Below are 27425 nucleotides of genomic sequence, written 5' to 3' on the forward strand. Positions count from 1 at the left end.
ATTAGTTACCTGTTGCTGCATAACAAATTACCCCAGGACTCAGTGGCTTAAAACATTTCCGTTTCTGCAGGTTGAAAGTGAAAGTTGCTGTTGTGTCCGACTGCAAATTCTCCAGGCCAGAATACTGGCGTGGATAGCCTTTCTCTTCTCCAGGGCATCTTCCCAACCCAGGGATCGAACCCAGGTCTACCTGCATTGCAGGTGGATTCTTTACCAGTTGAGTCACCATGCAAGCCCAAGAATACTGCAGTGGGTAACCTATCCCTTCTCCAGGGGATCTTCCGGACCCAGCAATCAAACTGGGATCTCCTGCAGTGCAGGTGGATTCTTCACCAACTGAGCTATCAGGGAAGCCCTTCTTCAGGTTAAGAATTGGCAAGGATTAGCCAGGTGACTTTGCATCGTTTCTCACTGGGTTGCAACTAAGGTGCTGGGTCTGCTTCCAAGCTCAGTGGTTGTCTGTAGGACTCAGCTTCTACAGGTGGCTGGGCCAAGGGCCCGAGTTCCTCGCTAGCTGAGGGCGTCTAAGGGCTATTCACCGGGCAGCTTGCTTCCCCAGAGCAAGGGTTCCCAGACAGAAGCCATGGCCCCTTTGTAACCAAAAAGTGACATCCTGTTCCTTTTCAACAGTCACAAAGTCCAGCCCACCTTAAAGGTGAGGGAATTGTGTAAGTGCTTGAGTGCTAGGTAAGAATCATTGGGGTCCTTTAAAAAGTTGTCTCAGTTATTAAAAACTACTTTCCTGCTGAAATGGGCTTTTACCAGAATGCCTTACTGCAACAAAGATTATATTCTAGTAACCTTACATGCTGATGGATAACATTTGTTTTGTAATAAATTGCTGAAGATGAAGGGGCTTAACCCTCAAATTCCTCCCATTTTTGCTATTCAACCTCAAGGATTTATTACTATAAATAGGTCCTCTAATTTCCAACACTGACTAGACTTTCCTCTGTATTTAATAAATCCAAAGCAACCAATGAAATGTCTTAAGGGCACAACTTCTAAGAACACAGCTGATACTTTCCTAGCACAGTCCAGTTCTGCCAGCTGAGCAAGGCTTGCTATTGTTGCAGCATTGACATGGGCAACAGCCAGACGTGATTAAGGGCAAAAGAGAAGATTATGGTAAAAGAGTGAACTTGGCAGGATATAAAGCCAGATAATCTATGTATGGAAAACCCTCAGGAACAAAAGTAGGTACTAATGTAAACTTGCCTAGTTAAAGCTTCTAAACACATGATCTCAAGTTTTCTGGTTTTTTAACTGGGATGTTTCTGATATCATAAGGAGGTGGTGTGGGTTAATATTTGTGCAACGACTTAAAGGACAAATACATATCATCTAAGTAGTTTTTGAATTTCACCTCTGGAACAGCTTAATGGTTTCCCTGTGGATACTCAGGGCTGTAACTCCAACTCAGTTTGATGGTTCTTTTGAGACAGCTTAACACAAGACTTAGAGGGACTGCCTAGAATTGTCAGTCTGATGAACATACTGGTTTGAGAAATTTCAATTTAATTTTTGGTTGTTTTTCAAACAGGTTACATTCTGGTCTATACTACAATACGAACACACTGCATATACCTTAAAGCACAATTCAATTAAAACAAAATAATTAAGCAGTTTACGTAGAATTTAGGGCTAGACAAGGGCTTTATGAAGAAACATTATCACAAAAATGAAAGGCAAATTAAAAACTGGAAAATGTGACAGAAAAATGGCAAACATGTTACCAAATCATCAAACAAGGAAGCATGCCGAAAGAAAAATTGGGTAACGGAGGCAAATGACCAAAAAAAGGCCAATAAAACCTATGAAACAAGCTTCTGACTGTACTAGTCATCCAATATGCAAATTAAAACAAGATACTCCCCTTTTGGGGCAATCAAACTGGCTATTAGGAATAAAATGAGTAAGCTTACAACAGGCTCATTCAAACACTGTTGCTAACCACAAAGCAGTCCAACTGTTGTTCTCCACTTAAGTTAGGCAACATTTACTAAACGCCTTAAAAATGTGCTTACTCTCTGCCCCAGCCAATCCATTTCTAAGAATTTATACTGAGGGGTGAGAGACAAGTATATGAAAACCTGTGTATTCCAGTGCCTTGAGGTTCACAAAATTTTGATATTTTGCACTTTGTGATCTGTAGAGAGAGAGAAAAAAAAAGAACCCACAAATAGGAAAAACGGTGCTGAGTTACAGGGGATAACAATTTTCTTAGAATTTTCCAAAATGTACTTTGTTAATCCCACCACACCTCCAATTTAATAGAAGCAAAGCTACAAACCCCACAAAATGACATGTGTTTAAGTTATACAGTTTCATGGTATATTTAAGTTCAAAAAGCAACTCAACCAATCCGTTCCTCCATTCTGAAGCTAGGTCAGATCAACTTGGGCAACAAACAGAAATCTTCTGGAAACATGTAGGTTATTAAATAATTTTATTGTACTGCATTTACAAAGAAAACAGACAATGCACCCAGTAGAAAGAATAAAAATGTGTTTGGGGTTTTATTTTTTACTGAGAGCAAATAGAAATCCTTTAGTGAGATCCTGGCAATTTGACAGTAAGTTCAATAAAGGTACATGGGATACTTGGAAGATCAAATTCTACAGCTGCCTCTTTCTACGGCTTTGAATTCATCTGGCTCCTTAAGAGATGGGGGGAAAGCCCTTATTTGGTGGGAAAACATTTCCAAGATGCAGTTACACGTTCTCTCATTACATTTCTCTTCATGTTAGTTGTTAAAACAGGGCCTTCTATTTGTGTATGTTTTGCTTAGTTCACCTTAATGTCATCACCAGAATTCCTATCATTCCACAATTGTGATTTTACAGTGTAGCAAAGAATTCAGTTCTAGTCTGGTATTGCTTTAGATGTATATATCGCTGAAAACCAAAAGTGGATTAGGACTGCTGAAGGATTTTCCCTGCCGTTGTTTGATACAATCTATTTTCTTTATTCTTGATAGGTGCATAGACAGCCTCACTTACACTTCTTTCTACAGGAACATGTCTGATTTCAGGATTACCATCAGGGACCCGATGCACTGGCTGGCCCGTCACTCAGGGCAGTACGTTTGTGAGTAAATGGATGCGTAACTGCACCACTTGGCTGGCCGGTTACTCAGGGTAACACGTCTGTGAGTTAAATGGATGCGTAACTGCACCACTTTTCCTTTGCCTTTGTTGGTAAATGACAGAACCTAGATTCCAATTTTCTGTACAGAAAGTTGGCCACCCAGCAGTCTCATCGCTGCTTTGTTAGCGGAGCCTTGAGTTGCACCTCCTTGGCTTTCTGTAAATCAGTCCTGTAGCCACTTCTGGAGAATGCTGAATCCCCAAGGCCCACTTGGTCCGTGCAGAAGCAGCAGCTGTGACCCCCCAATCCTGCCCCTCTTTTGCTTTTCAATATGACCCGAGGAATATATGTAATGTCTAGGGCAAGTCTAGGAGAGGCTCATTCTAAAATAAGATTCACAAAGCCTTTTCTCATTAAAAAAAAAAAAGCCTCAAGTACATTTCAATCATCTCAAAATTTAAAACTTACATTATACAAGGAAATAGCAGCAGAGAATGGCTAATCTTAAACCAATCGAGAAAGAAAAATAATAAAAACAAACACAACCCTCAAAATAAACAACAATGAAAAAAGTGCCATCCCACCCCCTCCCCTTGGTTCTTGTATCCCGGGATTTCGTTTAAGACCTGAAGCCTCTGAGAAAATGAGAAGGGCAAAGCCATAAGGGGAAACTGCTTCACGGCTGAATTCTGGATGAGGTAAAGCAAAGGCCCTAAATAAAAACTGGGGACTGTTTGTAAAAAAAAAACCAAGAACTCTAGGATAGTTTCTTCTCAGATGGGACAAACCTCTGAAACTTAGTTCTCTTTCCTAGAGTCATCCTGAATTCTTTAATTATGGGGCAATAAACTCAAGCGCAATGAGTAAAGTGCCAGCCAGGGATTAAAAACAAAACAAAAAGCAAACAGCCAATCAAAGTAATTCTGCTCTTAGGGTACAGAAAAGACACAGGAAAGGACTGTTTGCAGAACATATGTGGTTCTGAAGAAATTACTAGTCAATGGTTCCAGTTTTGTTTCCATCAAAAATCAGACTGAAGATTCGAGGACCTAAGGGTTATTAAAGGATGAAAGGAATTTGACAGTGCTTTGAACAGTGATAAATGTTACCTAAATTTGGTGTTTATACAGCTCATTTAAAAACATAGTAGCCTAAAAGTCGCAGAAAAAAATGTGAAGATAGAGAACAACAGAAACAATCCAGGAAGATGATGCAGCCTGGATACAGCAAGTTTAATGTCTCTGCTGTACACAGAAGTAACACCCTTTCCCCTTCTCATCCTTATGCTGGCAATAGGATATGCACTAGAATATTTGACTCTTAGAGTCAGTGAATAAAAGGATGAGCTCATACATCTTCATAGCTCTTTTTAAAAGGATGCTTATAATTTAAAGGATGTCCTAATGGAAAGACAAGGGTACAGGGTATGAGGCTGTTTCACATTTTAGTCCATTAGTCTTTGGCAGAGCCCAATCAAGGCCAATTTCACCTAGGATGCCCAATGGCTGTGGGAGGATCTCCACAGGGTCAAGTAAGCAAACCCAAATGAACATGTTGGATTAAACAAAAGACACAAAACACCCTAGAAACCCTTGAAGGCAGAGCTTCACCCTGAAAAAGGAAGGGGGAAATGCTTGGAGGGGAGGGGTGGAGGGCCAGCCTGTGATCTCTGCTGCGGTGCTGGACTGGGCTTAAGAGTTGAGCCAAGGGTGCCGGAGACAATCAGCGGCAGTGGCCCTCTTCTCGGGGATCAGCTCCAACATGGGCAGTAAGAAATCTGTGAAGCCAGCTGCCTCTTCCTGAGACCACTCATACTTCTCCACTAGAACCTCAAAAAGGCCCCAGGGTTTCAGCTTCGTGATGTGTTTCAGGTCACCTACGGTAAAGACAGTACAAAGAAACTGACCAACACTGGTAAGTGACACTGCTCTGTGGCAGTCCAGGCACTAATCCAGGCAGTCTATCAAGAATCAAACTGCCATCAGAATCTAATCCTTCTCCATTCATAAGGCACCTCTCTTATCTAATGCATTCCTGGGAAAGAAGTGTCTCCATTTTTCATGAGGGCCTAAAAATTTAAAACAGTATTTTGATCCACCATTCTAGGATTTTTCATCCTGATCAAGTTGGATAGGCCTGTCAGGAACTAGGTATTCACTAAACTCAAAATTAAAAGCCAATATACTCAGCATGGTCTCATGGTATTCAGAGGCAATTTATTACCACATACTAAGAATAATTTGCTTGTACTCTATTTTTGGCTCAACAATCTAGTAAACGTTGTTTCAAAATAAGGCAGTAATTAAAAAATAAGAGCTAAAAACCACATCCAACATGTATAAAAGTAACAAAACTAAAAAAACAAATTTTCAGATACAGCTGCATCACATTGTACCATTTTAGAACATAAATCTCCTTTTGCCTCCTCGAAACAAATTTTTTTTTTAAAGATAGTCAATTATCAGTGACTTACTAAGGTCAAAGCTGCTTTAAATTTTTTTCTTATGTAACGCTTATTTGAAGTCTCTTTTGTGGACGGTGAGTGCCTGATTACCTACTTGGTACACACATGCCGTTAACCTGACTTTGCACACAAGGAACAACTCTCAGGAAGCACTTCACCATTTTCTTGCCCCAAGTAGAAACATTAAGAAATGCTTGCTCTCAAGTGCTGACAAAAGATTTTTCTCAGCACAAGTGTAGAGATTTTGAGGAAAAAGGGAACCATGACGAAAAGGGAAAAAAGGTTAGACAGTTTTCCAGCCCCTTGTAGGATCAGGTTTTCACATTTCAGTATTTGGAATGCATAAGAAATACATATTTAAATATGCCAACATAATATTATTATCCAGTAAAAAATTTAAGGTGAATTTTATCTTTGTTTTCCTTACTAATAAATGATAACATAAACTTATGAAATAGAAAGTACAAAGTTAATTAATTCTACTTGTCTTTTGATAGAACTCTCTCAGCAAAATCTACCCATTTTTCAGAAATGCTATAGTAGGAGTAATCAACGAACTACGTGCCAGCTATTAATTTAATATGAAGTAATCCCCATTTAGAAATCAGGAGACTGAGTTTGGGTCAAAGACCACATCAGTAGAAGAGCAGCTGGAATCTGAACCCAGACGGTCTGGCTCCAGTCTCTGCTAAGTCACAGCTCTGCAGTCAAGGCAGAAGTACCCTTCTTTAGGTGCTGAGGACACTGTACCCAGCAGTACTTACCTCTTCACTGTCAAACACTTTTGTCCCCTCAATGTCTGGGAACAAACACACTTCTTTTACCTTTTTTGGTGAAAAATTCCTTGGAATATTTTCCTGCCACAATGAGCTTGCGAGGCACCTTCCCCAGAAGTTCTATGATCAATGCAATGTGATCTGTATGTTTCAAACATTTCAAGAGGGGGGGAAAAAGACATACATAACAGGAATAACGAATGTAGTTCTAAACACTGGCAGAAAGAGTAGCATGCACACCTCTTTGTAAAGCATTTCAGCTTGCTTTCTGTCCTAAATGAGAAGAGGACTCTATCCATCTAATGGAGAATCCAGAAAACCATTACAAATCAGGTAACCACTCCAGTGGGACTTGAGTGGTAACTAAAAACCATCTTGGTGTGAATGCTCTGCTTCCTGAAGCTGCATCCCTGGGACCTAGATGAAAACTCATTTTAACAATACTACCTCTGCGATTGAAGAAGTCCTGTGAATATTTCCCACTGAGGGCAAAGCGTCTTGGAATTCTGCCTATCAGCTCTATAATGTGCGCAATGTGGTCTAAAATAGAAGGGTAAGAAGAACAGGATCAAGGATAAGCTGTAAAAGAGGTTTTTCTATGAATAGCTTTTTCAAGAACTAGCTACTTAAAAGTAACTACAAATAAAACCCACGATACTCAAGGGAAGACTGGGAAGGCCAAGAATTATTTCAGGTGATTGATCACCTATAGTTGGCAAGTCCCATTCTAAAGTTTGGAGGCTTATCTATTTTATTTCTATTTTGTCTATATGTCCAGGTTCAGGTGGGTTTTACAAGTAAGGTAAAAAGTGTATCAATATACTTCAGATATTCTAGGATAGATACTGATAACAGATATTTATAACAGTGCTCAATAGGGCTTTGCGGGAAATAATATCACTTTATTTAAGAATGTTCATGACAAAGCACTCACATATGATTAAGTTTTCACAATCCCCTTGTAGAACAGGCCAAAAATTAATATATTAATACATTTTAAAACTGAGAAAATAAAACCTCAGGGAGAATGGACTACTTGGCCTACATAGCTAATGAGAGCTGGAGCTCAGATGAAAACCCCTATCTCATCATGTCTTGTCCAGAGGGTTTTTGTAATTTAATAAATCGTATTTTTAAAGAAAAAATTAGCACCAACATTTAAAGCATGGCTATTATACTTGACTACATTTGGCCCTAAAGTCATGTAGCGCCTTCTAACTGTCACAGCAGGAATATGGACCGTGAGCACTGCTAGGGAGATGTGCAGTCTGCCACCAGGAGACGAGCCTGGACTAGCCAGCATCTACACCTACAGACAGCTCCACTACCTCTTCCTGCAGGTGACAGAAAATAAACACATGAAGAGATTTTAAAAAGCGATGGCTCCTAGCCACAAAACAGTTTTAAAAATGACTTTAATCCTGTAGTTATAGAATCAAGCTCAAAAGGAATCACTTAAAACTTCTAATAATGTATCTTAGAGGGGAATAATATGCTAGGGACATTCACATATCTGGGAATTTGGGACGGTTTCAAGTGCTTCCTATTTTACATGTAAAGGACTCACTGGTGTCATTTAAAAGCAATTTTATATTCATGAACTCACTATAACCTCTGGGCAGTCTGACTGAATTTATGATCTGGTAACAAGTATTTCACTGACATGAAATTTTTGCCAATTTTAGGCAGGATCTGCAAATAAATATCTTTGTATAAATTAATTATAAATGAGACTATAAGTTGTCTTACTGTAAATTTCCAAGTAAAATATTGGTTCTTTTAATATTTTTCTTATACTAAGGAACTATTTTTCCCTTGAAATCATTACATTACTTTTAGTTGCAGCAACCTACCTCTGGTTTATCAATTAATCATAGGATTAATATACCTGACAGGCAAAATGATTAAGTATTATTCTAAAGTTTAGAGCTGTGGAATGTCACTAATAGCAGAAGACATGCTACTCAGACCCCAGTCCTACCATGACTCCTAACTGTGCCTACACTAGCCAGGGTAAGCGTTTACTTTTTCCTGCTCCTACAGGTCAAAGAGTAGTTAGTACTCTGAGGTTTTATCTAGGACTATTAGTATTGACTGGAACAGCAGGGAGTAAGCTATGATCTAAATATCTAGGGTAACTGGTTCTCTCATGTCTCTTGAGACTTTCATTTACATTTCACTTTTCAGGTTTGGTTAGCCTAATACCCCATACAATATAATTCTAGCCACTATGAGGTTTGTACCACAGACTATTTACAGGGAATCTAAGGAAATAAAGAAAAAAAATTAATTACCCTTAAAAACAGATATAGAGGGCTTGCTTTCTTGTGCTGTGCTGTGCAGTGCAACACGTGGGATCTTAATTCCCTGACCAGGGATTGAACCTGAGCATCGGGAGCGTGAAATCTTAACCACTGGGCATTTCTAAAGCAGTGTTAAGTCTAAGCCCCCAAACTTACAATCCAGAAAAGCAGCAAGCAGATAACAGGGAAAACCAAGTGTGTACAGAGGTAGTAATTACAGTATATTCTTAAAAGGGGCTTATGTACTGAAATTATGTCCAAATTGTACCCATTAACACAGGTATATGACTACGGGGATCAGTTAGCAGAGCATTAGGAGGTTTTACTAACACAGCCTGCTGACATCCCAGTTTGAGAAAGAGCACTGTCAGTTCCATACGGCACAGAACCTGTTTTCTTAAATAATCAAGGAACGCACAGAAAGTAAAAGACCTATTTTCCACCCTGGGTGGGTAGAGTGGCAGTACTCTCTCAAAGTAATCCCCACTGATTCTGAAAACAAAAGTGCCAAAATCATATAATAAAGAAGGTAAAACATTCCTTTAATAAAGTTCTGAAATTCATGCTATCATCTAGTTACTTGAATGCCACCATTTAAAAAAAAATAATCACACATTTAGTTGTCTGGTTTCACAGCCTCTCAGATAGAGCAACTGACAGCTTAGGCTTTTCCTATTGGTATTGCAAAATATAAATCTGTAATATTTTATTTTAAAGTGAAGTGAGTGAAGTTAAGTCACTCAGTCGTGTCCAACTCTTTGCAACCCCATGGACTGTAGCCCACCAGGCTCCTCCACCCATGGAATTTTCTAGGCCAGAGTACTGCAGTGGATTGCCATTATGGAATTCTAAATGTTAGTATCATTTAAAAAGAAAAAAATATAGCTTTCATTTTCAGAAAGGAAAATAAAAAAGAACACTAAATGTTGTATAATTTATATAGACAAAGAGGATATATTCTCTGCATTCAAGGAGTGTATGTATGTTGAAATTGACTTCCAAATAAAGATGGAAGCATAACTAGGCAACAAATTGATGAACAGGTAGATCCAAACTGGGTAAAGAATGAATCCCTGATTTATTAATATACAGGAAGGAAGACAACTAGATGCTTTAGAAGAAACCTGGCAAATGCAAGCTTCAGTTCAACCAACTGTGGTGGCCTGTTCTCTAACCCTTACACAGAATTCTTTAACATCTATTATAAAACATCTACTGTATCTAATACTTAACATAAAATGTATTTCTTTTCTGGGATTTACATACACTCAGCACCCTAGGAACACTGAGAGTCTTTAGTACTAACAAGTGTCAGCCACCACGCAGAGACAGGACCTACCTTCATCTCGCGTGTACTCTTCCCCTGAATGAGGTTCAAATAAGTAGTCGCCTGTGGCCAGTTCAAAGGCCTAAGAAAAAGAGGAAAAGCTTATGAAAGCATTAAAAAAAAAAAAAAAAACCTCTCGGAAGTTTATTGCTATTTGGCTCAATTTTAAGTAATAATTTTTTTTTCTTGGAAAAACCTGCAAATGATCATTGAAAACACTGTCTAAGATTATTCTTAAAGAGCTTTCCTTTCATACCTGCACCTTAATAAAATGGAGCAGGAAAACTGCAAAAGCTCAGTTAATATCAATATGTGGATTATTCCAAGCTCCCTGCGCCCCAATCTCTTGATCATTAATTCAACTCTCTTAAGTTTCTCTTTTTGCTCAGAGAGGGACGTGTATCTAAGGTGAATCTAAGTTATTAAATTATTCATGAGGTGTTTTTTAATAAATTCACGCAGCTAGAAATTAAGATTTTGTACCTAAAATCAAAACCAAAAAAATTCAGAAATTTTTCTACTTAGGGCTCTTTAGAATTTGGTAGAAAGCACTTTTAAAGTAAGTTTTGCTTTGGAAAACACTTGTTAAACTGTCCTGGATAGAGAGTTCCCAATTCCTTGGGAACTATAGAGAATCAGAAAAAGATGAAGTATAAATGGAGTCAGGAGCCACTCATACTGATCAGCAGGTATGCATCCACCAACCAGAAAAAGAGAGGCATGCCTCCTATAACAAGAAAACTTGTAAACAGAGTTTAAGAGGGTCCGAAAAAGTGATTTCCTTAGAAATGTCAGTACAGAGGACAGCATCTGAGTGATAGGGCTGTATTAATTTTTCAGTGATTAGCAAGAGAGCAAGTAATTTAACAGCAGTTTTAAAAAGGACCTTATTGATATAAAAAGGACAGTTAACAGCCAAGTGCTAGTAACCACGGGTTAATTTAGACTGACTCAATGGTACCAAGTATCCCAATCCCAGACAATCTCAGGAATGTGGGGTGGATTAAGTTGGGGCACATTCTCAATTTAGATCCAGGTCTAGGTCTTGGTGGTCTGCCAGTGTCACAACAGAAGAGTCTTTCTCAAAAATGTATCACCTGGGCCCTACTACTGCCCAGAACAAGACCACAAAACCACAAGTTTCAAGATTGTCTCTAAAATGTCAGCAATGCTGTGGATTCTTGCTCAGCATAGCTTGTTTTACATGCCAGCAGTTCATTACTGAACTACACTGATAAAGCAGATACTTGTTATACCCTCAAAGCAGAACAGAAACAAACGGATTCTTGTTCATCAAAATTTGTCAATCTCTCCTAAAAACAGTACTTTAATTTTTCTGTCTCATGTTGGGACTCAGTGAAAATACTACAAGTTAAAAAAAAAGACAGTTTTCTAAAAATTTAAAATACTCTAGGCACTTCTCTGGAAGTCCAGTGGTTAAGTCTCCACCCTTCCAATGCAGGAGGCATAGGTTCAATTCCTGGTTGGGGAACTAGAGTTCCTTCCACATGCCATGTGGTGTGGCAAAACAAAAACAGAACAAAAAAACTAAAACTTTCCACCTAGATACTTAAAGTTCTCTAAAAGAACTTTATTTTTGGAACATAAGGTAGTTGCTTATTAGTTACAATTTTATAAGTAACAGTACAAAAAACCCAACCCAAACCAAAAGATCACAACAGAACTAAAAACCCCTAGAAATTTGATTACAAAACACCTAGTTTAACATCTTTCCTTCACAGATGAGAAAACTGACCAGAATAGAAAGGCCAAGTCCATCCCAGAATCAAGGGCTCTGGTTTCTACACTCCTGTCCTTGTCTCACGCTAACCAAAGGGCCTGTTCTATGCCAGTCAGGGTCATGCTAACAGACACAGGCAAAATCAGTTATTAAATCCAGTGTGCTGGTACCTCCAGATAATGGAATATCATTCAGTGCTAAAAAGGAATGAACTATCAAGTCATGAAAAGACATGGAAGAACCATAAATGAGTATTACAAAGTAAAAAAAAAAAAGTTAACGAATCATGCTGTATGATTTCAACTATATATGATACTCTGGGAAAGGTAAAACTATGGAGACAATATCTATTTATTCATTCTTAAAGCTCTTCACAGAACATTCCCTTCTTATAACTGTGCTTCTAACTTTGTAGAATCAATCACTAAAGTGGTAGGCAATCTCACAACTTGCCTTTTTACTTCTCAGAAAGGGTCCCAATCTTTCCATCAACTAATTGCACTGGATGAAGGAGGATCCATGTCTCCAGGACACTTCTGATATTCCAAGATTTATTTTTATTCTCAGAGTATGGTGATATTTAGAGCAATATTTCTATGTCTATTAGCAAATGAGAGAAGTTTGGGGTAATAAATGGGGCTAAAGTTTTCGTGATACTGTCTCAAGTCAGTTAAAGGCTTTCTTTCCCTTGGTCAACAAAATTCCTGTATGTGAGCTGGTCCAAAGAGGGGCCTAGGTTAACCACCCCCTCTTTCATTTTTTTGGCCTTACTTCTTAAGCCTGACATTGTAAATACTATCTTAAATAGCAAGCAGGACTTACTGCCCTCAACTAAACGATTAAAAACCGCATCAGAGTAAACTGAAGGCCACCTACAAACTAGCTATATTTTGTATGGGGGCATCTCTATCAGTTATTTCCTCTACCAAATCAAATCCCTCAATACAAAGCTTTAAAGTATGGCAAGAAAGAAGCTTTTTTCCCAATGTTTTTTCATCTTGTGTACACAATACCAAACTATCTTCATTTCAGGTAGCCCTCCTGATTAAAAGACCACTGATGTGTCAAAACAAAATAATAACTGAAATTATAGCTTTAATATGTTTCTGGTTTAGTTGACTTATTTGATGGCCTACAAGTATTTATTAAGTACTATTGTATACTAATGAATTTGTTTGATCTTGTTCTTGTTTCCTGGGAGGGCGCCTCTAAACTCTTGGGATTTCCAAGTCATAAAAGTGACCCGTATTCATGGTGGGCCCCTTAGGACCACACTTCAGTTTATACTAATGAGGTGACTCATAGTGGGCCCCTAGACACAGTTTTAAGAGGGGGATGGACATGCCCCCAGGGTGGGTAAGACCAATTGTACAATCAGAAGTTTGAGGTGTTGAACTGAGTGTTGTCATAACTGACCTCCTAATCTCTTGGAAGGATGAGGGGGCTAGAGACTGTAATGAAATCTCAATAAAAACTCTGGGCACTCAAAGCTTGGGTGAACTTCCCTGGTTGGTGACACACATTGATTTGTCATGACAGTCAGGTATTCTAAGGACACAAGAAGCTTCTTCATCTCTGGTACCCTCTCAGGCCTCAATATATGCATGTTTTCATTTGGGTGGTCCCGATTTATATCCTTTATATCAGAACTGTAATATTTTAGCACTTTCTTGAGTTCTGTGAGTGATTCTAGGAAATTACTTAATCTAAAAGGATAGTGGAAATCCCCAATTCGTAGCCAGATGGTCAGGAGGGTAGGTGGCCTGCGGACCCCAGAGCTTGCAGCTGGTGTCTGAAGTGAGAATAGTCTTGTGGAAAACTATGCCTTTAACCTGTGAAGTCTGTGATGACTCTGGGTAGTGAGCATTAGAAATGCACTGTAAGCACCCACTCAAAAGGTCTCAGGCCCTGAACCAGGCATTTAACTCTACATAATAACAGACATGGCTCCTGCCAGTACGGCACTTACAAGTAGGAGAGAAAAAAGTAAAACACACAATCACAAACCGAAGAGTACCTCCATTTCAGGAAACTATATAGTATGTTCCAACATGAGGCTATTTGTGGGAAGTCATTTAATATCAACTAAATCTGATCACTTGAGTAGCTGCTTGACAAGGACAAAGCAGCAACTTAAGAATCCATGGATGACTTGAGCTTCAGTCATCTTGTGAGACGCAAAGATGTCTGAAGAACTGCTGAATGTACAGAACTGTATAGAATAAATCAATTTCCAGGGTTTTCCCTATCTGATAATAGAGCTGAAAGGGCAAGGGGTAACTGTAACCTGCAAAAGCAATACCACTTCTGAGCAGTTGTTTTTAACACCCACCCCCAGCCCCCATCTGTAATAAGAAACATTTGGTTCCTTCACCTAACAGGAATTGGGCAGGAACCAAATGGAATGCCAGATGTTTATATCAAAGGTTTTGAATTCAGATATCTCCAGACATGGGATTTAGAGTGCCAGTGGTAAGTCAGAAAAAAAACTCCTTTCCTATTTGTTAATTTGCTGGTCTACTGAAATTAGCAAATTACCACGTAACAAGTTAAAGTCAACAAGAAAAACATTACCATGCATGCTGTGCTCCAAATGTCGGCAGGGGTATTATAGCCAGATCCTATCAAAACTTCCAAGGAGCGATACTGCCTTGTTTGAATATCTTCGGTGAAATGTTTGTGCTGAGTAAATGAAGGAAACAGTATCTTAAAATTCATTTATTCTAAAAAGTAACAAGTCATGATTGCTTAATAACAGAGATTAAGATAAATTCACCAAAGTTTTCCCTAAACCAAAGTTCTCATGTAGCTCATTTCTTTAGTATCATTTTCATGCTATTAGCTTCAAATAGCACTTTTCTTTATGTGCCATCTGTTTCAAATTATTTCTGAAAACATGAGCCTGAACTTATATATAGATACACAGGTTAGGCAATAACAAATTGTTTTTTAAAAAATGGAAAACTATTATCCCAAACAAAAGTTAAGTTGTTCATTTGTGTAAAATAATTTGCATTTCAACATATAAATGCTACCAATTTAGGTCCCATTCAAACTTTTCCTTGCTGGGTGCTCATGAGACATTGAAAGATGTAGGTTTCAAGTTTTAAGAGCCTTACAAACGACGCCCATAAAAAGGCTTCTTGCCTTCAGTCTCCTCCTGCTCCCTCACCCCTCCGAAAATAACAAAATATTGATCTCAGGGACCATGGTAACCACTATGGGGATGCAACAGTTTCTTTAACACATATATGGGGAAAAAAGGGAAAACATCTAAAAATAAAGAAAAAGGGGAACAGCCATTTGTGAACAGGGGAATTTAGGCAGAGTAAGCTTCAGGCAGAAAACCATCACTGAGGGGAGCTCCAAAGGGTACTGGACTTAAGTTTGACCAAAAGTACTTCAGGTAGAGGGAACATCACAAAGGCATGGAAAGACATTGGCAAAAGCCAAACACAGCTAACTGATAGGGTGAAGAGTTCAGATTTCATCTGGCAACAAGAGAATACCATTGTATGTTAGGAAACAAGAGTGTCCTGTAAGAATACTGACAGGATCTCTGAGAACACCATTCCAGTAATCTGGTTTGTGGCCAGATTTAGGCTTAGTAATGAACATCTGAACAATGGCTATGAAAACAGGAGAGAGAAGAGTAAAAACCAAGGACATTCACAGGGAGAATAAGCACAATTTAAAAATTCAATGGCTAGAAGCGGGAGACAGGAGGAAGAGTCAAAAAGAACTCTGTGGTAGAGGCTGTCAACAAAAATAGGGGTGGGAAGACTTAGAGAGGGCAGTGGTTTTACAGGAAAACAATGGGTTCAGATACTGAGTTTGAAGTGGAAATGTACTATAGGTGATACACTTAGAAAAATGGACATGCTGTTTTCAAGGGAGCCATCTTTACTCATGGTGCCTTACAACTTACTGCCTACTGACTGTAAATGGTAAATGAGGTCAAGAATCAACAAAAGAAGTTGAACTGGAAACATACACATCCACTTATTCCTGAAACTTCGCTTCTGTAGAGAATCCAGTGTTAAATTTTTAAAGAATAAACTGACAGGGACTTCCCTGTAGGTTGTGGTTAAGTCATGTGCTCCCAATGCAGGGGGCCTGGTCAGGGAGATAGATCCCACATGCTGCAACTAAGACCCGGCACATTCAAATAAATAAATACACTTAAATAAAGAAAGAAAGAATAAACTGACAAAGACAAAGAATGGCAAAGAAGTCACAGCAATACAATTTAGGAGCTAGAAAGCAGAGAGATCATTGTTAAATGTCTTAATGGATACAAGGAAGCTGAATAATAAGCCACTAGTGAACGCTGAGAAGCACGGTGATAAATACCACAGTACTCCTCCTCCCAAGGATAAGGACTTAGAGGTATCAGGTATTTCTGGAAGTAGGTGGGGAAGTGGGACTGAACAAATGAACACTGCGCTAGAACACCTTTTACCCTCAGAACAGGGGCATGATGCAGTAACAGCCCTTCCCTGACCCAACACAGAGGTTTTGTCTGGAGCAGGTAAAACAGTTCCTGGAGTATGCTCGGCATGGTTGAGGGGAGAATACTATTCTGAATACAGGGCAATTAAGTGACTATATGTAATTGTATGCTGAACCCCCAGTTTTCTAGCTTAACTCAGTTTTCAAAACACTAGTAGTCAGGCATTTATTCTCTGGGTAAGAGATCTGAGGAAGACTTAAGTTTTCTGTGGGAAATATGACCAATCCAAGACCTTGACATCTGAGGATGAAATGAAACAGCTCAGATCATTTTATAGTGAATAATTCAACAAGATCCACCAGGCACAAAGCTTCTTAACAGCTTTCTGGCACTCCATTCAAATGGTCAGTCAGTCTTTTGTTTAATAACCCTAAACAAAGAAGGCAAGGAAGACACCATATAAAGAAGAAAATGAAAACATAATATCCTCTCAGAGATAATCATGGAACCAAGGAACTCTTAGAAAGTAAGAATATAATAAGAGAAATAAGAAAATATAAGGCTTAAAAGCACAAGCACAAGCTGAGAAATCTCCTGGAAAAGGAAGTGCTAGAAAATAGAAGAGATATGTAAGAAAATTAGAGAAACTGAATAAAATCTAACATTTGAATAATAAGGTACCAGAGTTAGAAAATAAGAGAATTAAAGAAAAAAAAAAAAAATCAAGAAACAAAACCAAAGAACCAGAGTTTCAATAGTGATAGCACACACTGGGTTCTTAGCTAATGGATGAAAACAGACGTCATGAGGCACATGGCTGTTAAATGATCCCACAGACTTCCTCAGTGGAAAAGGCTTCATACAAAGGTCCAAAAATCAGAATGACTCTAGTCTTTTAGCAGCAATGACAGGAAACTAGAAAAAAATGAAGCTATGACAAACATTCTGAGGGAAAATGATTTTCATCCTAGAATTTTACATGCAGTCAACTGAGTGTAAAAACAGAATAAAGACATTATTAGATGCGCAAGGATGCCCACTCCTCTAGGAAGCCACTAAAAGTTGTATATATTTCAAACAAAAACCATGATGGAGTAAACCAAGATCAGAGAGACACAAACTGGAAACTGGATATACAGAGAGAATTAACAATAATCTCGAGGATGACTATGAAAGGAAATCCCAAATGGCAGTGATGCAGCAGGCCCACAGGGTAACCAAAGAGATAAACACAGATTAGAAGACAACAAGTTCTAGGATAGAGCTCTTTAGGAAGAAAAAGTTGACCAATACCCAAGGTATCCATGTGTATTAAAGTGTATGTATTCAAAGCACTGGGTCAAAGTATGGGGTGGGATTTTTTTAATCATTTGATAAAAGTTAAAAACAAAACAAAACAAAAAAACAACTAAGTAAATGAAACAACAGTGTTAGGCAAAAAGGGAAAAGGAATCATAACACAATATATACTTAGTTCAGCTGAGGATAGCATTAGAGTCCCAATAATATAAACATGAAATTATTTAGCCCAAAGTTGTATTAAATTGATGAGATAGGGGATGGGTGTAATGGCAGATAAGTCCTATTGGAAAGAAGGAAGAAATAGCTAAAACTGAAAAGAACTGGAAGCAATATACCTAAGTTATTTATTAACAATAATGAAGGTAAATACCATTATGTGGGGAGTGAAAAACTGGCAAAGGAAGGGCATGGATTTTTGAGCTAAAATCTATGTAAGTTATCCTAAGCTATATATGTATGTGCTTACGTGATGAGCAAAAGTATAATATTTTAAAAAACCAAGCTCTTTGAAAACAATATAAAATTCCATTACAGAATACCAGATGCTGCTGTGCTTAAGAGACCAACAAGATGTGAGATCAGACCAGGATCCAGCAGGACAAGGCACCTATGTCTAGGTCACCACTGTCCTAGTGCCCAGGTCAAAGATGTGCCCACACATTTGTTTAATGAGTGAACATATGAAAAGAATGTAAAGTCATTTTAGCATAGAGACTCATTAAAAAAAGAAATGCATGTGACAACTAAAGAAAAAAGAGATTAATTCTGTTGTAGAAGAACGACAGGAAAGACTGTAACCAAATAAAGCAGAGTATGCCAAATGCATAACGCAGCCATGATGGAAGGTGTTCCAAAGACAAAGGCAAAGGAGCTTGAAATGACGTGAGCAGAAAACTGACAAACATTTGAAGTTTATACCACGTGATTTTTGTTACAGAGTCAATGTTTTCCTCTATAATTGTTTTAAATACTTAACAAGCACCTCCTATGTACGAGGTACTGTTCTAAGCACGAAGATACAGCAATGAATTAAAAAAATCTCTGCTGTGATGGGACATACATTATAGCGAAAGGGATATTAAACAAATATGTAGAATCAGATTGGGTTAAGTGCCGTGGAGAAAGAAAACTGAGGGGAGAGGGAGAGAGGAAAAAAAAGAAAATACGTGAGTGAATATAAAAGGTGCATGGGTGTGAAGAGTAGTGGTTTATGTTAGGTGTTCAGGGAAAGATCCCCCTGGTAAGATGACATCTGAACAGGAACCTGAAGAAAATCTACTCTTTTTGAAAGAGTAGATTATACACATCATCTTGGGAAGAGAATTCCAGGTAGAAGAAACTAAGTTTTTTGCTTGGTGGGGTGGTATGCGGGCCACAGTAAGGACTTTCTATTCATTCTAAAGGAAGCCACCACAAAGTTTTGAGAATATATGACATGCATTTAAAAGGATCACTCTGATAGTTGAGTTGAGAAGAGTCTGTAAGACGCAAGGACAATGAAGAGACATGAAGAGCCACTGTAGTCATGCAGGCAAAAATATGGTGGCCTGGTGAAATAATTCCAATTACCTAAAAAGCTTTTCCATATTCCTATCGGTCAGTGCTAAGTACTGACTTCATGTTTTCTAAAATGTTACCACAATATTCTGGAATCAATACTGAAATTGAGATCCTACTTGGTTGTGAACCATTAGATATAGGATATCATGTAGAATAGGGAATTTGAAATATAAAAATAAACAGATCTATTAAACTGGATTTCACCTCAATAGTCTCCAGCATCCCTGTTTACAAAGCATATATGGCTCTTTGAATAGTCCTGCTTATGTGCAAATCTTTGTATTGTAGATTTTTTAAAAGATATTCATTAAAAATAATATAAAAAGCACTCTTAACTTGGTAAACAAAAGTATTAATAAGACACTATATATCAAAAACCCCCTTTAAAAAAGCCCTCAACTTCTGACTTAGCAATTTCATGTCTAGGGCATGTTCTAGGTCAACTGCAGAAGACTCATGAGCAAAGATGCTCATCACAAAGAACTGTCAAGAATATGTGAGGGTTGTAGTATATTAACAAGTGTCACATAAAACTGAATTTGATATAAATCTGCGATTGACAAAAGTGTCCAAAATATGTTAAATGAATTAAAAGGTTACAATTAATAAGTTGGTTAGATGCTGATTTAAAAAACAGAAGGGAAAGTCTGAATGTGGGCATTTAGACTATGAAAGTCAATGAGGATACAGATAAAACCGTCAAGCGTGGATATCACTGAATGTCGGTGACGGGTGCCTTGTGTAGGGGCAGGAGGGGACTGTTTCAGCATACCATTCCCTCTACCCATGCAAAGGTTAAGAGAAAATTAAAATGGTCACTGGCAACCTAGGTTCAGAACTGCAGATGCTTTCTTCTTTTAGCACAACGAAGTCCAAATTCTTATTTATCCCCAGTCACTTCAAAACACTGAGACAAGCTTAACTTACCACCCAACAGGCATTTCCAAGATCAGCGATCTTCACTTGGAGCTTTTCTGCATTTTTTGGCTCAAGGGGGTTAACAAGAAAATTTCCAGCAGTGGATTTTCCTATAGACAACAGGTATCATCAATAAGACTGTTCAATGAACAGAGAAATATCCAAAGGTTAATAAAACTGTGAGGTAACATATCCAGGCCCCCAACTGGCCACCTATTAATACACTTTCTAAGACTGAAAACAAGTAAAAGCAACACCTCGAGTTTCCAGAAATAAAACCTCTGCCTTCAAAGCGACAAGTAAAAATACTGTGTACTCACTATATGACCAATAAAGATCAAACTGAACTATACATCTATACATTGAAGGTAACTTGGACACCTGCTGTAAAGCTGTATTTATGACAACTATGGTACTTTTATTTTTTGGGGGGGGGGTACTTTTATTTTAGAAACTCATGAAAAAATTTTTTCTATGTGGTAATTTAAAAAAAATTGTATAGTTGATTTACAACATATTAGTTTCAGGTATACAACATAGCAACTCAGCATTTTTATAGATTATACTCCATTTAAAGTCACAAATAATGCTGTTTTTCCCTGTATTGTACAATGTATCCCTATTAGCCTATCTATTTTATTATACATAGTAGCTTGTTCTTCTCAATCCCCTACCCTCCATCTTTCCTTTCCCCTTCTCTCTCTTCTCATTTGTATCCACCTGCCTGTTCTCTATACCTGAAAGTCTATTTCTGTTTTGCTAAATTTGTTTAATTTTTAAGTTCCACATGTAAGTGACAACATACATTATTTGTCTTGTCTGACATATTAGAAATTCATGAATATCTCATGTAGGGAAGGAGTAATGGGAAACTACCTTTGTTGTCTAGTGGTCCATTATGTTCTTGCTCTTGTTCATCTTCACAGGGTATCTCTGCCCGAATGCTTTCTTGAAGTTGGCTAATGTCCTGTTCACTGAATGATTGGTCTACATTTGACGAAGACTGGCACATCATGGTATCAGACACCTCAGAGGTTACAGGTGTACAAGAGTCTGTTTCTTGAGATGTGCTGCTGTCTCCATTTTGGGAACTTAGTAAACTAGGTTCCTGCTTCAAATTTTGGATATCACAGTCGTTAGCATTACGTAGATCCTCTTTAAGCCTCAACGTTTCTTTATTACTGTTCTCAGTATAATTAATGATTTCAATTACGCCATTGCAATTAATTTCTGCTGCACCACCCTCTATACCACGTCCTGTAAGTGTCTGATCCTGGTGAATGGTACGTGACTCTTCTAAGGAACAAACAGACAAAAAGGATGTACATGTATGCATATGCATGAAAGAGCAAAAAAAAAAGATCTCTCCATAAGATTAAAACATTTCCAGAACTTATACAGAGTGACATAAAAACTGACTGCGTATTGAAAGCCTATTAATAGAAGGACAAAGATCTTCTAATTCTTACCCAATTGCTAAAAAACGTCTATGTTGCATTTCCTGAGAAAACTTAGAAATTACATTTGAATATTACCTCCCTAACATTTATGAGAAGTTCTGTATTCTTACTGTGTAAGGACACCCCCAAGAGATGCTGTGTATGCATGAAACCACATTATATAACAATGATAAATTAAAGTTTGCTATAAAGTAATTTGTGATGCTCTATTTATACCAAGTTTTTCTTGGGTCATTTTATTAGGTGGGTTCTCTTTCAAGGGTCTTTCAACAGGCCTCTCTGATTCTTCTTGCTGGTTTGGTCTTTTTTGCCCGGGGCCCGACTCTTTCTCCATTTCCTCAATCTCCTGCATTCGCTTCTCTAGTAATTCTGCCTGGCGCTTCTGCTTCTTCTTCAATTTCTTCTTCTTATTCTTTGACATTTTGTCAGCCTGGGCGGAGATTACAAACAGATAAAGCCTTCAGGTGGCTAATCCATTACTCCCAGTTGGAGATAACTATTAATTTTAATTACTTCCTAATTAAATTCCACTCTTTCCCTAACATAACACTTAAGTTTTTAATTAACTAAAAAAAGGCAGATACTCTTATAAAACAAAATTACAACAAAATACACAATAAATTTTGGTCCTCAGAACAGTCTGTGGGGCTGGTTCACTCTCATACACGCTCAAATTTATGGGAGCCTCACCAGTACAAACATTCACAGGAATTTATTGGAGAAAATTACAGAAGTGCAGGAACATTTTTTCTTTGTTTTCCAAACTCTAAATAAACTGTGATCCATAACAGAAGAACCCCTGCCCACTGCCCGTAGAGTAGAATTAAATGTACAAACACCTTATACTTACTGGCTTAGGTTGGGGTGCAGTACTGACTGAAAAGAAAAGAAAACCAAGTCAGAATCTTGGCATTCAGCAGGCAATATAAACTAAGACACCCTACCAGAATGAAGTCTGTTTGTACAGTTTGTTAAGCAACTGTTAGAAACATTAAAAAAATAAAATTTAAAGAACAATGCACAGAAAAGTTGACACATTTAAAATAAATTTAAATAAACTCTTCTCTAGACAGCATCAGTATATGCAAAGAACCAAGTTCCCGTGTCTGATTTATACTATTGTTTGGTCGCTGTCGTGTTTGACTCTTTTGTGACCCCATGACTGCAGTCCACGGGGTTCCTCTGTCCATGGGATTTCCCAGGCAAGAATATTGGGGTGGGTTGCCATTTCCTTCTCCAGTAGATCTTCCCAACCCAGAGATTGAACCTGCCTCTCCTTCACTGGCAGGCGGATTCTTCACCACTGATCCACCAGGATAGCCCAATTTACACTATTAACGTTGCTAAAATCCCCTTCCTGTGTAGTGCTTAGAATGGAAAATGATAGGCAACAACCATGTCATCTCTCACCCAAGACTAGTTCTCCTTGGCACTTGTCAGTTTTAAAAGTAGTATCAACAGTTACAGTAATTACACAGTATGTTACAGATATTAGTTTAGTTTAGCTGGAAGGTAGACTCTTCAGTCTTCCTTAAAAAAAAATAATTTTTTAAAAATTGTGGTAAAATAAACTCATAAAATGTCCCTTTTAACTATTGTTACGCATACAGTTTAGCAGTGTTCATTTCACATGGTTGCACAACATTTCTAGAACTTTTTCATTTTGCAAAAATGAAAACTCTATGCCCACTTAACAGCTGCCCCTTGCCCCTGTGGAGGTATTCTTTTTTTTAAAGGAGGTCTATGGACAACTGATCCTTCACCTTGAGGATCAAGAGAGTTCCTCAAATATGATTAATTTATTAAAATTAAAATCTGTACCACAAACAGAAAAAAAATATCAATCGTAATCATAGTAGCCACCATTTATTTTACACATAATACTGTGTGGCATACTACTAATTGCTTCATGTGAAATTTAATCCCAATAAGTTATGCATGAGGAAAAATGCAATCAAATCCCTTGCCCAAGGTCATTAACCTTAAGCAAGAATTCAAAACAGGTATGTCCACTCCAGTGCTCAAACCCATACTTTTAACAGCAATGCTATTATGCTCCTGCACAAGGATCACTGATTCACATAGGTCAGCATATATAAACATCAAAAAAAAAAAAAAGGACCATCAAATCACAAGAGAAAACATTTTAACACGAATCAGCTTTTATAATACACAACATCTTTGAACCTAAAAGGTACAGTATTCTTCCCCTATGGAAATAATACTCAGTATAAAAAAGTCTTTTGAAGGCTGAAACTATTTCTTACATGAGTACTTACTGTACCTTACTATTAAATGAATTAGTGGTGCTTTACTTAACTGCCAGGTAATAGAATAAAAACAGGAACTTCTCTTAACTTCTAATGAAAACCAAGTCCCCAAAGAAAATATACCTGCAGATCCAGAAGGTGGAGGAGCTCCAGAGCGCTGCCATTCTGTTGCTTCTGCAGCCAGCCTCCGGATGTATTGTTCATTCACTGACAACAGGATGTTTTCTGGTTTAATGTCAGTGTGGATGATACGGCACTTGGTGTGCAAATAATCCAGACCCTGTAACACCTGAATGGGAACAGAGCAGTAGACTTGCAAACACTGAACACAAGTCTACCTGGAGAAGAAAAAAACTATAATACAACATTGTGAAAAATAAAGATATAAAAATGATATGGTAGTTTGCTACAGAGAAGAAAGCTTTTTCTTTTTTTTTTAAAGAACTTCCCCAGAAAGATTAATTTTAAACAATAAACAAAGGCAAGAGTTTATTTGCAATGAAATGTTCTTCCAAGTTTTACAGAGCTAATTGTATGTGAAGATATTCTTTAAGTACATTATAGAGACTGAGAATAAATGGCTGACATGTCCTTTAACTACTGAAATGTAGGCGACGATGAAAGAGATTTAGGTATGTTTAAATTTAAATTTTCTTATTGAAGAACTGAGGTCTTGTGCTTCCCAGTTTGGCGCTCTGTCCAACAATACACATTATTTAAACAAACTGTTTGTGGTTAAAATATTACTACTTTCCTGATGATAAAACTCTTTTACTGTATATTGAAAGCTGTTTATAATATGAAAAAATGCTCATGAATAATGTTATATAAAGAGCTGGTAGTAATTTGACAAAGTATTCTCTATAATATATAATCCATTTTTGCAACCAGAACTTCTAGATAAGGGTCCAAAATTCTAAAATCAGGCATTAAATACAGCTCCCCATCTAATAATTATTACGGAAGATGAACCGGGGGGGAAATGGTTGTGCTAAAACATTTAAAAACAAACACAATAAACCCTAGAGGCTGAATAAATAATTTCAGCAATTTAAAAAACTTAGTTTTAGGGAGGAGGGATCGGGAAGGGGAACACATGTAAATCCATGGCTGATTCATGTCAGTGTATGGCAAAAACCACTACAATATTGTAACATAATTAGCTTCCAGCTAATAAAAATAAATGGGAAAAAAAAATTTTTTTTAATTTAAAAAAAGATAAAAAAATAAAATAAAAAATGTAAAAACTCTATTGGAAATAGGACACTCCAGACACTTTAAGAAACTAAAAAAACTACCACATGCAAACTATTATGTATAAAATAAATAAGTTACAAGGATACTGTACAACACAGGGAATATACCAAATATTTTATAATAACTATAAATGGAGTACAACCTTCAAAAAATAGAAAATAGTAGGATACATACTTGCTGAATAATTTTTTTGACACAAGGCAGAGGAAGCCCTTGATAATTGGACTTGATGATCCACTTGAGCAGATGATGCCCCAGAACTTCAAATACCATGCAGATATCTAGGAGTTTGTTAAGAAGGAAAACGGAGACAGAAGAAAAGGGCAAGACAAGCTGTGCTCCACCCCAAGGAAATTATTATTGTATTCTTTCAGTACAAAAAGTTACAGTGCTTTACTTGAAAAAAAATCTAGCTGTCAATATTCTGAAATTTCAAAGGTTGACTAATGTTTTGTCACTGAAAATACCCCAAATATGGAAAACTCTGGGGGGATGGTTTATCAATAAAACTATGCATCTAAACAGTGATAAAAACAAGAGCGAAATATGTACATAAAGCTAGTGAAAGCACTAGGCTTAAGGTGCCGATTAGCTTCTTCCATTATGTCAAAATTAATGTCCAGGGTAACAACACCAACTCTCCTAGTATCAGAGCAAGGAAAAATAAATTCTGCTTTAGCTACAGAAAACAATACACCAGAACAACCTAAAAAGTGTAAATGTCAACATTTGTAAACAACAAGAAGCCGACTTGCTTCATTCTCTGTAGTGCACACACTAACCTTGATGCTACTGACACATGTGCTCTCCTCATGTAGGAACACCCAAACCACATTTCCTGACGGAACTACTCTGTGGGCCTGTGGTGCCAGGGCCAGGGCACTGCAGGGATTTTAGTAGGAAGATTTCCTTCTGTATTTTCGACAGAAGTTTCTATAAAAATTGAAAGTCAAGACATTTGTATGTAATAATGATCCAGTGTTTTAAAACAGACTTCTGTTTTAAATAAGATTCTCCACTAAAGGAAAACCTGGACTCCTTAAAAAGGCCAAATCCAGGGCCTTTTGGCAACCTGGAATACCTTGCTGGTGCCAACAGTAAGGGAACACATCAAGAGGAAATAGGAACCAGCTTGAAGAAACCACGGGTCAAAGTTCAGAACATTTTGCAAAGTGAAGTTATGAATTCGCTTAAACTAAAAACAGAATGAATCCAAACAAGATACTAAAATAAGGGTGTGTTTGGGGCAGAAAAATGTCTTCTTTAGATAAAAAGTCAATTAATAAATACATAAAGTATGACAGAAATAAAAGTTACCATTTTATAATCACTACAGTAATAACTGAACTGATTCAGGTAAGAATCAATGAATACTAAAACTACTGATAAAGACTGCTGGGGAGAAAGAATTCTCATGGAGTTACCCTATCACCCCACAGACTGCTTACTAATTATAAAAGGAAAAAGGTACTTTTAAACAGGGAAATCCAGAAGACTCTGCCTTAACCAAGTGATCAAACATATTATCACCAATGGTAAGCACAAATTCATATCATGTACCCTCTGATGTAATACAATGAGAAAAAATGTAGTACACCTGACAAAAATGATTATAATGAACTTAATCATGAGCAAACAATCAGGCAAATCCAAATTAAGGAACAATACAACTGGCCTGGATTCTTTGAGGTCAGTAGCAGGGTGGTGGTGGTGAATGCATGAAACTGTTCTCAATTAAAGATTTAAAAAATGGGTATGTTCAGTTCAGTCGCTCAGTCATGTCCAACTCTGCGATTCCATAAACCGCAGCACACCAGGCCTCCCTGTCCATCACCAACTCCCCGAGTTTACCCAAACTCACGTCCATTGACTACCTTAGAAAATACAATCAAAATTAAAGCAAGATATCATTTCAAACTCCCCAGAAGGACTAAACTAAAAAGATTAGGGTTTCTTTGGTGGCTCAGTGGTAAAGAATCTGCCTGCCAATGCAGGAGACACAGGCTCAGTCTCTGGTTGAGGAAGATCCCACATGCTGTGGAGCAACTGAGCCTGAGCGTCACAACTATTCAGCCTGAAGTCTGCAGCCCGGGAACCACAAGGACTGAGGCCTGCGTGCCCCAGAACTTGTTCTCCACAACTAGAGACCACTGCAATGAGAAGCCTGCACACTGCAACAAAGAGGAGTCCCTGCTTGCCACCACCTACAGAAACACCTGTGTAGCAAAGATGATCCAGCAGAGTAGGAAAAAAAAAGAAAAACCTATTTAAAAAAAAAAATAAAAAAGACTAACACGATTAAATGTAGGTGAGGATATGGAGCAACTGGAGCTCCCATGCTGCACTAACAAAAGTGTAAAATGGGTGCTCGCTTCGGCAGCACATATACTAAAACTGGAACGATACAGAGAAGATTAGCATGGCCCCTGCGCAAGGATGACACGCAAATTCGTGAAGCATTCCATATTTTTAAAAAGAAAAAAAAAGAAAAAAGAAAAAAAAAA

The 27425-nt window shown here is 37.8% G+C and overlaps 1 protein-coding gene and 1 non-coding gene across 2 annotated transcripts in view; one reads left to right on the forward strand and one right to left on the reverse strand.

Annotated features, from left to right (window-relative positions):
* Positions 1-2432: 2432 nt before the first annotated feature.
* SRPK1 (SRSF protein kinase 1) overlaps positions 2433-27425 on the reverse strand; it is a 64763-nt gene continuing 39770 nt past the window's right edge. The window contains 10 exon segments of the mRNA XM_043449814.1: positions 2433-4966; positions 6379-6471; positions 9973-10042; positions 14276-14383; positions 19944-20044; positions 20811-21230; positions 21611-21824; positions 22245-22270; positions 23788-23953; positions 25096-25202. Coding sequence (XP_043305749.1) covers positions 4782-4966; positions 6379-6471; positions 9973-10042; positions 14276-14383; positions 19944-20044; positions 20811-21230; positions 21611-21824; positions 22245-22270; positions 23788-23953; positions 25096-25202 — 1490 coding nt within the window. The 3' untranslated portion in view covers positions 2433-4781.
* Positions 27286-27392, forward strand: LOC122430229. The gene has a single exon (XR_006266302.1). It is a non-coding gene; the product is annotated as a U6 spliceosomal RNA (small nuclear RNA).

Source organism: Cervus canadensis, chromosome 28 (genome assembly GCF_019320065.1).
Source record: "Cervus canadensis isolate Bull #8, Minnesota chromosome 28, ASM1932006v1, whole genome shotgun sequence".
Classification (NCBI taxonomy): domain Eukaryota; kingdom Metazoa; phylum Chordata; class Mammalia; order Artiodactyla; family Cervidae; genus Cervus; species Cervus canadensis.